Genomic DNA, 14,584 nt, shown 5'->3' on the forward strand with positions numbered 1-14,584 from the left:
AACATACCACAGAACACCGGCTTCCGGTGTCTAGTTCAATGGCACGGAAGGCCCCTGCCAGACAGTCTCTCTGTGAAACACTCCACTCCATCGGCGCACACACATCACCGCGGCAAACATCCCCCTACGTACCATGCAAGTACTCACGCCATATGCCCTAGGCAGCCGTGTCCCGGCCCTCCCTTCCCTTCATCTGTCTGTTCTCCTAATCCTCAGGCTCAGCAATGGAAGCAACTCCCCAGCCAGCCTCCACTGCTCCTTCTGAGGTGCGGCCTTCCCACGCCTGTGATAATCACCTGCGCATGTCTCCAAAATCGAACCGAGGAGCACAGCTTAAAGAACGTGTCTCCCATCTTGAAGCGTGAGCCTAGCACAGTCCCTGAAACAGCTAGGCTACTGTAGGTGCTCAATAAAACGTCACCTGGCTGGCTGAATAAACAGACCACGCGCATTTTCTCAGCTGCTCAAATAGGGAAATGCACTTAGGTTTGCAAATAGCTCAGGCGTATTTTTAGCATGTCACTTAAGGAAAATGACAGAGGTTGTCCAAGAAAATGGAAACCTTAGTAAGGCTCTACCTCGTTTGAGGCACTGCTGTAAGCAGTAATGAGAGAAGATATAGAGTCATAACTCCCTCTATGTGAAGCCATTTATGCTTTCTAAAACTGTCGGTAGTTCATCAAAATTTACAGAAATGGCAGGTAACATGAATCTTTCCAGTGGAATTTTTTTCCTAACTTACTTGAAATCAGAGTTTCTAAATCTGAAATTGATCTGTTAAGAATTTTTGAGACAGTTCATAGTGGGAATGTAAGACAATCAAAATCAAATTTAGGGGGATTTTTTTTTTTAAGAGTTTTGCTGAATGAATGGGAAAAAATAATTACCTGATGTCTGGCTTTCATCCCAGAGATTCTGATATAAGTGGCCTAAAGAAGAAACCAAGAAGAACCCTTTTTAAGTTCCCCAGATAATACTAAAGAGTAGCAAGGGTTGAGATGCACTCCTATGAAATCTAAAACGTGTTCCTTTATGCCTCATTGTTCTTATGTATAAAACAGTGGCAGTTATGCTTGGATTTATGGATAACTGAAAAATCTTTTGGAAGTACAATTCCATAACTAAATGTTAATTGGAGTCCTTTCTTTTTATTCTCACTACCATGGGTCACTGAAAAAATAAAGTCTGATTTATTAAAACCATCTGATCGATAAGCATTAATATCCATATTACAGAGGGACATTTAAAATCCATTATAATCCATTACAGGATTAAAAAAAAAAAGAAGATCCCCAAACTGTAATCTTAATTAACCCACAAACAAATGCATACTAAAAATAAAAGTGTGAGTCGGAAAGATAACTGAGAGTAATAATATTTCCAGAAGACTGAGCTGTAGGTCCTCTGTGAATAAATCCCTATTTGTGGGCATGGCATGTGTTTCTCTAGTCATGGATATGAAAGGAGAGCTCAGCAAAGTATTGAAGAGGTACTATTTCCATGCTTGCATTTCAATGGGCCCTGGGGGAGAGATCTGAAATGACAAATACAAAACTTCACTTTAAGATTACACTGAGTATGACATAAAATTTAGTATTAGAATCTCCTTAAAATGAAAAAAGTTAAAGCAATCACACCACATCCTGTAAACATCTATTTTTCTTCTCCTGAAATGTCCTATTCAATCTTTTTTTCAATTCTTCCAGGAAACATTCTATCATTGCCACTGAGGGGATCAGGGCACATCACCCCAAAACACACCACTTTGGCATAAGAACGATTTTGAGCTGAAAGCATCTGAGTTCCTGAAATTGCTTATCTGCCCCAAAGCAGAGCCTCCCCACAAAATTCAACTGTCATAAATCCCCTCCACAGGCAACTGTGCTCTCTCCAGGCACCGTACCCAGACCCTGCCACACAGCAGCACACCGCCCATCACTTCTCCTAAGGGTCCACTGATCTTTCCAAATAGTCCTGGGCTCTCCCCTAAGTGCCCTTCTCCTCCTCCCTCTCCCTGCTAAGTTAGGTGCGCCGACCCCACGTCCGACCCTCCCTTGAGTTGCTGAGGCCTGGGCGCCATGTGAATGCAGGAGGCCCCCATTAATAAGCTGCTGTTTTTCTCTTGTTGATCTGCTTTCGTCAGACCGTTTCCAGGGCCTGGCTGGAGAACCCAGCAGGTGGAGGAAAAAATAATTTATTTTCTTCCTCTACCATACCTCGATATCTGACTTTACATTTATGTATATACATCTCTCTCAGCTTTAAACACCTTTTTTTTTTTAATTAAAAAAAAAAAATTAGTACCCAGAAGAGTCAAAGTTTTAAAACCCTTGGAGACTCTGGGTGTAGCCTCTCTAACGTTTCAAACTAAATATTAAAACAAAAACCATACCGGGGCGCTTGGGTGGCTCAGTGGGTTAAAGCCTCTGCTTCAGCTCAGGTCATGATCCCAGGGTCCTGGGACTGAGCCCCGCATCGGGCTCTCTGCTCCGTGGGGAGCCTGCTTCCTCCTCTCTCTCTGCCTGCCTCTCTGCCTGCTTGTGATCTGTCTGTCAAATAAATAAATAAAATCTTTAAACAAAAACCATACCAAAGTGCTTATTGCGCAAGCCAAGACCGCTGTGAAGAAGGGAGTGAATAAGGACAAAGTACTCACAGTGCCCACAGCTGTCAGTGACCAGCCTCCTCCACGGAGTCCTCACCAAATATAGGATGGTGATCCCAGTTAACCCACCTCGCCAATATGAGTTCATCTTTAATAACCATTCCGTTATTTATCTTTCACTAAAAGATAAGTGTGAAAGACTAAAATTGTACAGTGGCAGAATAAGGTCCATTTAAATTTTCCTACTTGGAAAACAAACAGCTACATTTTATAGTGGGGAAGACTGGAAATGCCCTATTGCTATTAATAATGGCAGGTAAAATAAAGGAAAGGTAATGTAGTTCTAAATACAGAGCTCCTAGAAATTAATAAAGCTTTTAACATACAACTGTGATGGATAAAGTCACGTAGGCAAACACTGAGCACATCGCCTCAATTAGAAGAAAATTAGAAGCGTCAGAGATGGAGAGCATTTCTACATATGAAAAAAAAGCACATGAAAGACACAAAACAAAATATACTTATTACTTTTGGCATGTTAAAAACAATCACATCCAAAAAAGTATACAGATAAAAATGTCATAGATGACATAAGAAAATAGTGTGTGTATATATATATTTTGCATATATATATATATATATATATGTATATATATAAATCTACAGTATTTACCACTGTTGACATATGTATTTTGGAGCAACTCAGATGCTGCTATCATATCCTAAATTATACAGCTTGGTTTATTACGAGTCACAGAATCATGGTTTAAAAACTGGAATTAACATCCTCAGCGATGCGTCTGATGTACAATTCTTTCTAAGCCTCCGCATGTTCTGAACGGAGGCCCAGGGAGAGCAGGCTTTGTGCCTGCTTCAGCAGAGAGCTAAGCTGCTAACAAATGGCCATTCGTTTTGCTGTTTAATAACATCATTACCAAGTTGATTAAAATTACATTAGACTCATTATATACATAAAAAATATTGTCACATTCACTAGCTAAACAAATGTTACTCTCATTGGAAAAGACATACTTCGGTACCTTGAAAGTTTAAAGCCCCAACTTACAACCAGAAGAGCCCGAGGTGTTGGGTTTTCTACTCTTGTCCTTGTTCAAACACGAGGAAAGCATGCTGAAAATAAGCTCTCCAATTAAACACAAGGTCAGACTTTCTGGGGATGCCTAAAACTGTCCCTGTGTTTTGGTAATTGTAGTGTAATAGACGTTTTGAAAGATGTTGCTAATTTTTTAACCATGAACCTGAATTTGTTCTCACTGCAAAAGGAAAAAAAAAAAAAGGAGATTTTTAGAAGTATGAAAGTCACACTATTTTTTTAAAGATTAAAACCTTAGACTCCTTACTAATAATTAGGATCATTTTTTGCAAGTTTACACAATGATAATTTAATGGCCTGAGTGTGGCAATGTCCCTTCATTACCACTTTTAAGGAAAGAGTGCCAGGAAAAGCTCATGTAAGTCAACAACCCGGGCCCTGCAGGAATTTACAGGGGAGAAGTAGGAAGCGACCACAGCATTAAGCCTGCTATCAAACGATGTCAAAGGAGCCTGTTCTGTGCCCCAGTGTTTAAGCACCATTCAGTGGTGAGCTTTTCTCTCCAGCCTCTTTAACTTTCAGAAGGAAGGAAAATGGCCACAACTGCAGAGAAGCTGAATGAAGTCGGGGCAAACCCTGACGGCACTCTAGGATCTGGGTGAAAAATATAAGGGATAAAAAGAGAAAAACAAAAAATAAAAAACTTGGCTCAAAGACACGTTAAGGAAAGGAAGAATAGTAAATTATTCCATGGACGTAGATTAAAATTAATTTTTTTTAACGTTACTTTAGTTCTGTGTTCAAATGTGTGTGCATGGAGGCTTTTTGGTATCTATTGAAAGACACGCACACTATATCTAGCCTTCAAAGTATCTATTCTACAGTTTCTCAGTGCTCTGTGACGTTACTCAGAACAGGATGGGCTAATGGCACAAAAACGCTCAGGTTCTGGAGGAAGATGTAATTGAAACTGGGTCCCAAATTATCATTATGTGTGCGTCCCTAAATGCTATTGCTATGTTTCTGTGCTGAATTCACTTCAGCAGGTTCAGTGATGCTGCAGTCTAAAAATGCTCGTCACAAACCACATCTACGTGGGGTTGAAAGGCTCCTATGTATTCCTAGTATCAGCAGCCACCGGAACCCTGCACGATGTTCACAATAGTATAAAATACTGCTTTGGCAATTACAAACATAGCAATGTAGGTCTCAAATGGTTTCTATTCTCCTGTCTTTACCAAGTATAGATAAATTCTCACAGCAATACTGATTCTTGAATAGAAAGTCCATCCCGATTTCTGTAGTGGTACACTGGAGGCGAGGGCCCTGAATACTGACAGCCAGAGGAGCCAGCGTCTTCTAAGCCTGGGGAAGTTCTGTATCGCACTGGACTATCCACTGAAACTGCCGGTAGGCTGTGGTCCTGGAAGGGAACGTGCTGGAAGGTGGAATATTTTGGTAAGTTGCTCAAGTGGCCCCGGTTAGTGTCTTGAGTCCACAATGGTCCATGAGTCTCGGGTCTGTAGGTGTAACTGACTTCTGACCACTTTCTGTTATCCGGCAGATAATCCACTGGAGGAATGATGAACTGTCCATTCTTTGGCGACTCTGGATTGCCTGCATATCCCCCGCAGCCAGGATCAATGGGAAGGACTTCTATGCGGCTGGAGGGCAGCACGACAGGGAGCGGGCGGCCGTGCGACTTCTCTGGAGAAATATTGACTGAAAGAGTCGAACCATAAGGTCTCCGGGAAGGATGCACTTGAGTCCCGTGGGTAGACGGCGGAGAGGCAAAGCTGCTGTTAGCAGCAGGGATGTGTCTGGGAGAATTGCCGTGGTAAACGGGGGGGTTACTGTAGGACGGCGGGAGCACTGTCCTGCGATCCTCTCCGTCCAACGGAGGTGGGTATTTTGCATAACCTGCAGGCTGCACTTTAAAAGTAAACTTGTTTGATACTCTCGATGGACTAGAACTTGGCTCCACATACTTCCTTGGGCTGTGAGAGTAGACCACGTTCCGTGGACTTTGGGAGTAGGCTCTTTCTAGTGCCTCTTCGATAGAAGTGCTGTTGTCATTTTCAGGTACGTTGTCGTACTGGGACGCGTTAGAGCCCCGCTTCCCTTCATCGGCATCCAAAACCTTCATCTTCTGCCTCACGTTTGACACCCGAGGGTCAGCAGAACTTGGGATGGAAACTGCGAGTGCCGGGTGTCCTGACCTACTTTTGCCTTCGATGGCGTACTTGGCAGTTTTTTCAATGGCTGAAGTCTCTGACGGTTTGTTCCACTTGGGCACAAATTCCTTCCTGGCATTGGACGTGGCATTGCTATTCTGGTTAGCAGCTGCATGATTGTACTGCCTGGAACTGTCCTGTGGACCTGATGGAAGTTTTCGTTGAAGATCTGCTTCATCTTGAAGCTTTTTACTGTCTTCATCTTCTGATTTCCGCCTCAGTGCCCGTACTCGTTCTGGTGTACCAATCCTACTCGCATGGAGAGGGGAAGGCTCGTGCTTTTTGTGAGGTGATGAGCCGCTTCCTCTTCTGCTGCTCATATGGGGACTCGGCCTGCCCACACTTCTCTGTCCATTGCTCAGGTAACTGATGCAAGCAGACTCAGGTGGCAGCTGACCCAAAGGTTTCTTCGGATACTCATCCTCTTTCCCTAAAGAGAAAGATAGATTTATAAGTAAAATAGATACAGGAATAAATGATATCAAATGTAAGAACCACAACAGAACAACTGCATGCTTTTCGTATGTGCACTCGCACACGTATCTACACGCCACAGGATTGTACGGGTTTAGAAGAAGCGCTATTTATTATTTTTTAAGATTTTATTTATTTATTTGACAGGGAGAGAGAGATCACAAGCAGGCAGAGAGGCAGGCAGAGCAGGAGGGGAAAGCAGGCTCCCTGCTGAGCAGAGAGCCCGATGCAGGGCTCGATCCCAAGACCCTGGACCATGACCTGAGCCGAAGGCAGAGGCTTTAACCCACTGAGCCACCCAGGCACCACTAGAAGCAGCATTATTTAGAGAAACTGATACTAAAACACAGCAAAACTCAAAATCTTTTTACATAGCAGGCAGGTGGAAATATTTTATGAACTAATGAGTAAGATTTATACAATGATGAAACACATGATTCTTAGGTTTTTTTAAGATCTACTGTTGCTGGGGCGCCTGGGTGGCTCAGTGGGTTAAAGCCTCTGCCTTCGGCTTGGGTCATGATCCCAGGGTGCTGGGATCAAGCCCAGGGTGCTGGGATCAAGCCCCGTGTCGGGCTCTCTGCTTGGCAGGGAGCCTGCTTCCCGCCCCACCCCACCCCCCGCCTGCCTCTCTGCCTACTTGTGATCTCTGTCAAATAAATGAATAAAATCTTAAAAAAAAAAATCTATTGTTACTTGCTTTTTCAAGAATGCAAAGCTGATATTCATTCTCTTTTTATTACCAAAACAATCGTGCAGGTCAGTAGTTCAATGTCTTACCATGGTATTACTTTTGCTTTAATCTATCTCCACTAAAATGGTTTTGAAATCAGTAAAACCTCTCCTATCAACTTTAGGCAGGTCTGAAAAATTGAAAAGGCAGGGGATAACCAACTGTAGTCTCAACGTTGTCCCAAAACAGCTTATTATTTACTATTATTATTATTATTATTCTCTCAAGTACCCACAAGAAGGAAAAAAAATTTAAAAAGAAAAAGAAAGAAAATCATACTGACTACTTTTAGTTTTACATTTTACATAACGAACATCAGAAAATTAATGAAGGGGGCGCCTGGGTGGCTCAGTGGGTTAAAGCCTCTGCCTTCAGCTTAGGTTATGATCCCAGGGTTCTGGGATCGAGCCCCGCATCGGGCTCTCTGCTCAGCAGGGAGCCTGCTTCCTCCTCTCTCTCAGCCTACTTGTGATGTCTGCCAAATAAATAAATAAAATCTTGAAAAAAATTAGCGAAAAACTAAAGGAAGGTACAATAAACTGGTCTTTCGGTAAACAGTTTTAGGATGTTCAGGCTCACGACTTTGATTCAACACAATACTTGAAGTCCTAGCCACAGTCACACAAGAAAAAGGAATAAATGGCATTCAAATTGGCAAGGAAGAAGTAAAACGGTGACTATTAGCAGAGGACAAACCAAGGCAGATTCTTCGCCGCACAGGACAAACTGCTAGCTCCCACCGGGGAGGCGGGTGGGGCACGAGTGCCAGGATTACGGTGTGCACGGAGTCATACACGGCCCTGCTGGAAACTGCACACCTCAAGCTAATATAGCACCGTACGGGAACTCTACTGGAAGTAAAATACAAAACTTCAAAGAGTCTAAAAAAATTTTTAAATGGAAAATAATTACAATGTAGATATTCAGTACATATCATCCTGAAGAAAGGACAGACTTCGTTTGTAAACATTCCATGGTTTAAAATACGTTTTTCACATATCACAGAACACGAGTCTCTATTAACAGTATGTTGCTGCTCTCTTCGTGCACGCGCCGCCCCCCGCCACTGGTAACACTGACCGGGTGAGCTCAGTTTAGGTCCTGTGCTACGTGATGCATCCACGAGACGTGAGCAAATAGAAACGGTCTTTATTTTCATGTAGCTCACGGTCTGGATGATGATAATTTTGTCATTTACCCGTATATCGTACTTCTAAGATATATTTTTAAAAATATTCAGTGAACTTTTCTTTGGGGGGATGGAGAACAGAGAGTGATGAAGAAATAATATCCTTTAAGGAATTTAGCTACGGGAATCAGAATTATTAAGCTAAAAATGACCTTTGTGCTCTTTGCCTTTTCCTTTTCCTTTTTTTCTAAGCAGGCTCCACGCTGGGCTGGCCATGGAGCCCAGTGCAGGGTTTGAGCCCACGACCCTGAGATCAAGACCTGAGGTGAGGACCAACAGTTGGGAGTCCCCCCTGGCGCCCCTACCTTTGTGCTCTTCTAATCCAGTAGTCTTTACGCTTTTAAAAAGCAGACCCTTTTCTTTTCACACTGAATTCCATACGAAGCCCCAATATATAGAGAAAATATAAACACAGCTACTCTGATCAAAGTGGAAAGTCACCCCTTTTTCCTCTTCCCTCAGCTGGGCAGCTGAGCAGAGTCCGAGGGCTGGAGAGCTAGTTCTGCCTGTAGTTTAGAGGTGGGAAGCAGAGTCTCAGAGCAGCCAGGAGATCTCTTTTTTTTTTTTTTTTTAACATTTTATTCACTTATTTGACAGAGAGAGCATAAGCAGAGAGAGAAGCAGGCAGAGGGAAAGGGAGAAGCAGGCTCCCCGTTGAGCAAGGGAGCCCGATGTGGGGCTTGATCCCAGGATCCCGGTACCATAACCTGAGCCGAAGGCAGATGCGCAATGACTGAGCCACCCAGGTGCCCCCTGTGTGATCTTTTGTGGCAGATACTGAATGAGAACCAGGACCCAGTAGTTTCATTCCAGCTCTGCCATTTATGTCACATTAATTAAACTCCAGAGATCCTTTTGATGATTTTAACTGAACCTAACTTTACTTTGGCAATATTTGTACAAGCCCTTTATTTTGCACATTTGAAAGCACGCCCAGAGAACTGGCAATTACAGGTTGTGTCGCTCATGTCTCTATTAATATGTATGTATCGAGCAAATACTACATGCCAGGCACTGCTTGGGGAGCTGGCCATCCAGAGGGGACACAAAGGATGAAGTCCCTGTCCTCCTGGAGCATATATGCTGCTCGTGCCGAGCTAGGAAGACAGTCAGCACCAGGAGAAGACAATTAAAGTGATCTGGGGTGGGTTGGGGCCGAGCAGGGCAGAGCTCTGGCAAGAGCAAGGGCGCCCTGTGCCTTGAGTGGGAGAGAACACTGGGGCGAGGCCGGAGGAACGAAGAGTCACATCACACAGGGCCTTGAAGACCACGGTCCGGACTCTGAATTTCTTCCTAAGTTAACCGCAATCTATGAAGGGCTTTTCGGCAGGAGAGTAACCTCATCTGATACCTATCTTACCAAGTTCACCTTGGTGGGACTTGGATTATGTAATAATTAGTGTTGATAACAGTAACAATAATGGCTAATATTCATCACACACTTACCATGTGTTAGCCACTGCTCAAAAAGCTGTCCATACAGCATTCAGCAATAGGCACGTAACTGCGGTCACCACTGTGACTCTCATTCTAGAGAGGAGGAGATGGAGGCAGAAGTGAACCCGCTCAGGGGCTCCCAGCTGGTAAGTGGCAGACGCACAGTTCAAACCCAGAGCTGACTGCAGAGTCCTCTGGATGGAAGGCAAGAGAAGGCGCTGCTTCTTGCGTTATACCGTAAGGTCAGGGCCACACCCTTGCTCCTGTGCTAGGTGTGGGCTAAGAGATGAATGGACCACAGGGGCCCTGGGGACTGAAGATACTGCTCAGTGACAGAGGGTGCGACCAATACTATTCTCCTATCTTTTTTTTTTTTTTAAGGTTTTGTCTATTTATTTGCCAGAGAGAGAGAGAGCACAAGCATAGGAGTGGTAGGCAGAGGGGAGAAGCAGGCTCCCCCGTCCCACCCCACCCTGAGCAGGGAGCCTAATGTAGGACTCAATCCCAGGACCCTGGGATCATGACCTGAGCTGAAGGCAGATGCTTAACCAACTGAGTCACCCAGGCATCCTTGTTCTTGTATCTTTTTATAAAAAAGACATTTTATGGTATGTGGACACAATATTTTAAGTGATAACCCAAACTTTAAAGATTGTCCATGTTGGAATGACTGGGGGGGGCTCAGTTGGTTAAGCATCTTCCTTGGGCTCAGGTCAGGATCCCAGAGTCCCTGCTCGGCAGGAAGCCTGCTTCTCCCTCTGCCTGCTGCTCTCCCTGCTCATGCTCTCTCTCTCTCTCTCTCTGACAAATGAAATGAAATGAAATGAAATGAAATGAAATGAAATAAGTTGTCCATGTCTGTCTGTGAAATAGTCTGAGGCCATTCCAGTTCAGTGTTTAACCAGCCTCAAAGGAAACAGCTAGAATCAAGGTAAAGAAGGGGACTCAAAAGCCAAAAGCACCCCGAGTCCAGAATATTGACAAGGAGTTATTTAGCCTACTGGGTTAAAAAACCAGCAACAAAAATAAAATCAGAATCCGTGTCCCCCAAAAAGCTTTCACCAGCTCTACAAATAGTTATCCACTGTGTCCCAGATAAACACAGGAATTCCTTCTTCCCTGTAGGCGGGTGATACCAACAAACAAATTATCAAGAAGATATAAAGACCTATATAAAAGAAAAACCGCACTTGGGAACCTCCTCGTGGTCCCCACTCAGACAATTTTCTCCGAGCACAACGCAGTAACCTGGGTGGCTAAGGCAATGGCCGGCCGGCGGTCCGTCAGACAGAAACATCAGCCAGTCACCACGACGCCCCTTCCAGGTGGGTGAGTGGAAGCCCGATGACAACCATAACCATTAAAAGGAAAAGGAAAGCAGCGGCGCCCAGAGAGTGGTTAATTCCTGCCTGCGAGATGTGCTGTTACAGGGACAAGACTGGATTAGCTGGAGAGACTCTCCCGCTGAGCCCTTTAAGCTGCTCCTCTCTGCGCCACTCCAGCCGCTCTGGGCAGCGTGGGCCGCCCGCCGCGCGGTTCACCCGCTCTCCGAGCGCTCGCACACCACCAGCACGCAGCCCCCCGGTGCTGCAACGCGCACGGGGCCTCCCCAGGACATCGTCAGTCCACGGGTCCGAGCCGCGAACGTTTCTCAGTCCGCACAGGACGTCTTCAGTGTTTCCATTTGCATCAGTTCACAACCCACGAAAGCCGGATTCACTTGTAATTAGGGTTTTCAAAGGTTCGCTCTCTGCTATGGACTGAAAGTTTATGACCTCCCCACCCCCCGCCAAAATTAATATACTAGAACCCCCCCCCCCATGGAATATGATATTTGGAGATGGGGTTTGGAAGACAATTAGGTCATTGGGGAGAGACCTCATGATGGGATCAGTGCCCTCACCTCTCTTCAGAGTGGGGCAGGGGACAAGGCCACAAAGAGGTCTGCTCTGCTCTGCTTTTACTGCCCCTCTGTGAAGGCTTCTAAGAGTTGCCAGACTTTACCACAAGGACTGCAGCTGATGGGGTCCTCCCAGTTGGGGTCAACAGTGGACTGAGGAGTGGCCCCTGGTAGAGCAGGGGGGACACCCTGTTGGAGGAACAGCAGTCAGACAGGGAGCTCTGGGCCAGAAGGGGGACAACCCTTCTCCTTCTGTCATCATAGCTTCCCAAATACCCCAGACAGGTGACACTCAGAGGGAGGGAGAGTCTGAGCCTGAGTCACGTGTGTGAGGCAGTGGGCAGTGGCTGGCACGTGTTTGCCCCAGAAAAGAGCTGTACGGTCTGCGTCCTCTGAGGCGGACTGGGCTCTGGAGCAGGTTTCATTCACCAGAGGACCGATTTGAGTTTTCCCTTCTTCAGCAAAGACTGTGCCTAGAAATTACCTCATTGTTCTGGGCTGAATTACGTCCCCTCAGAACTCATGTGTTGAAACCCTAATCCCTCAGTATACAACAGAATACAAGGCCTTGGAGATAAGGCCTTTACAGAGGTGATTAAGGTAAATGAGGTCATTGGGGCAGGCCTCTTATCCAATATGGCTGACGTCCTTCTCAGGAGAGGTGTACGGTCACAGACAGGTATGGAAGGAAGACCATGTAGGAAAACGCCCAGCTAACGCCAAGGATGGAAGAAACCAATCTTGCCAACACTTTGATTCTTGACTTCCCAAACTCCAGAATTATGAGAAAACATTCCTCTGTTGTTAAAGGCACTCAATCTGTGCTATTTCTATTAGAGCAATCGGAACAAAGATATTACCCTAGAGTCTATATCCTCAATCTCAAAACTGATTTGCTGTACCAAACAGATTTTATGGATTGCCTTTTCCTGCTAGTTAAAAATCACATTTCATCATTTATCATCATCGCTTTTATGGTCCCAGCATATTTTCTTTTCTTTTTTTTTTAAAGATTTTATTTATTTATTTGACAGAGAAAGAGAGAGAACACAAGCAGGGTTAGTGGGAGAGGGAGAAGCAGGCTCCCCACTGCGCAGAGAGCCCAAAGCAGGACTTGATCCCAGGACCCTGAGATCATGACCTGTGCCAAAGGCAGATGCTTTAACCGACTGAGTCACCCCGGTCCTAGCATATTTTCAATGTCAACAATGTAATGAAACCAACTATAGTAATGACAATTTATTTTACATGACCACGTCGAAAAGACAACTGAACTGAACAAATGGGGAAGGCAGACACAGGCAGAAACAGATCCACAGTGATGCGAGATCCATTACTTTGCAGGTTCCCATATGCCATTTTCTGTGTTGTGGCTACCATGGTATCGCTAGGGATGGGAACCTAGGATTGGCCTCCATAGCATTTTCCACAGACACAGAGCTAGACTGGCTTAGTGACAACGATGGCCAAGAGGGTATCTTTGTAAGTGTGTAACCCAGAATTTAAGCAAGATTCCAGGTTTGGACTAACTGAACCAGAGTAGAAAGGGGCTACTGAGGGACCAATCCATGGAAAGATTCAACAAAAAAGAAACAAAACACTTGGGGTAGGTGGAAGGAAGAAAGTGGGGAGAAGAAAGGGCCGTGAGAGAAAACAGAACATCTTCCGGGAAAATAGGGCCATGTCGCACACTGTTCCTCTACGCTAGTACCTATAGACTTGCGTCCTGAAATCCTGTAATTATATAAAAAGCACATATTGGTAAAGACTCACAGGACACAGAGTAAAAATGTAGGATTACAGATATAAGGCATATATTTCTCAAGAGAAGGAATGAGAAGATTGAGAAAAAGGTAATAGGGAGAATGAGGCGGTAATTCATGCACAAAACAAAACAGAAAGGTATGCATCATACGTACATGCATGCGAGAGTTAATTTTTCAATATAAAGGTAGGAAAAGTATTCACCTCACATTTATTTTTTTTTTTAAGATTTTATTTATTTATTTGACAGAGAGAGAGAGAGAGAGAGAGAGAGAGAGTGCGCACACACAGGGGAAGCAACAGGCAGAGGGAGAAGCAGGCTCCAGGGAGCCTGACATAGGGCCTGATCCCAAGATCCAGGGATCGTGACCTGAGCCAAAGGCAGGTGCTTAAGCGACTGAGCCTCCCAGGCGCCCCTTCCCCCTGCATTCAACACCACTTGATATTCAAGTCAATCGAGCAAGTTTTCTGAGGAAGGGACATTAATGTTCTGTGCAACTACATATTGCAGAATTAAAAGAAAACTTTAACATGTTCCATTTACCAAAAGGGCAAGAGGCCCAAATCCACACAGGGGAAAAAACTCTGTGACTGTTCGAAAATATCCAAAAAGTGGCATCTCTAAGCTCCTTCATGGGAGCCGGAAACACATGTCCCTTTCCCCTGGTAGACAAAACCTACTTCAAGTGACTTCCTCCGTATCCCAACCTCTGGTATCTAAGATAGTCATGGAATTACAAGTGAGGTGGTGACAAAATGTCCATTCATTCTCATGGTAGCCTAATGGCACACTGTCCCTATGCATGGCACAGAAACATAATGGTTATAAATACCCAAGATCTACCAGCCAAGAAACTAGATGTAGCAGGGTTTAAAGGAAAAAAAAAAATCCAATGCAGACAAAATGACACTGCATTTAGTTAATTTCTAAACGGTAATCCCTCATTAGGCACTAGGGCCTGTAGCAGGCACAGGGTAAGTACCGCAAATGTACAAAGACATTTAGAGGATATGGCCTCTCTGTCCTCAAAGAGATTTTCAACAAGCATGGAGGGAGGTAAAACAATTTGAAAGAGCCGTAGACAGAGATTTAAGAAAGAACCTTCCAAAATGCAGGGACTTGAAAAACCCAGTTCATCCCAATTTTAAAGATAGTAACACAAGTGAGACTATGGAGGGCCAGGATATTCACAG

General features: G+C 44.6%; 1 protein-coding gene across 3 annotated transcripts in view; it reads right to left on the bottom strand.

The window, feature by feature from the left end:
• Window positions 1-3,123: 3,123 nt before the first annotated feature.
• Window positions 3,124-14,584, bottom strand: part of USP6NL (USP6 N-terminal like) — a 171,640-nt gene continuing 160,179 nt past the window's right edge. For all 3 annotated transcript variants that reach the window (XM_047740866.1, XM_047740865.1, XM_047740864.1), the window contains one exon: window positions 3,124-6,323. In XM_047740866.1, coding sequence (XP_047596822.1) covers window positions 4,915-6,323 — 1,409 coding nt within the window. In that variant the 3' untranslated portion in view covers window positions 3,124-4,914. The remainder of the gene's footprint in view (window positions 6,324-14,584) is intronic.

This window comes from Lutra lutra, chromosome 8 (genome assembly GCF_902655055.1).
Source record: "Lutra lutra chromosome 8, mLutLut1.2, whole genome shotgun sequence".
NCBI lineage: Eukaryota > Metazoa > Chordata > Mammalia > Carnivora > Mustelidae > Lutra > Lutra lutra.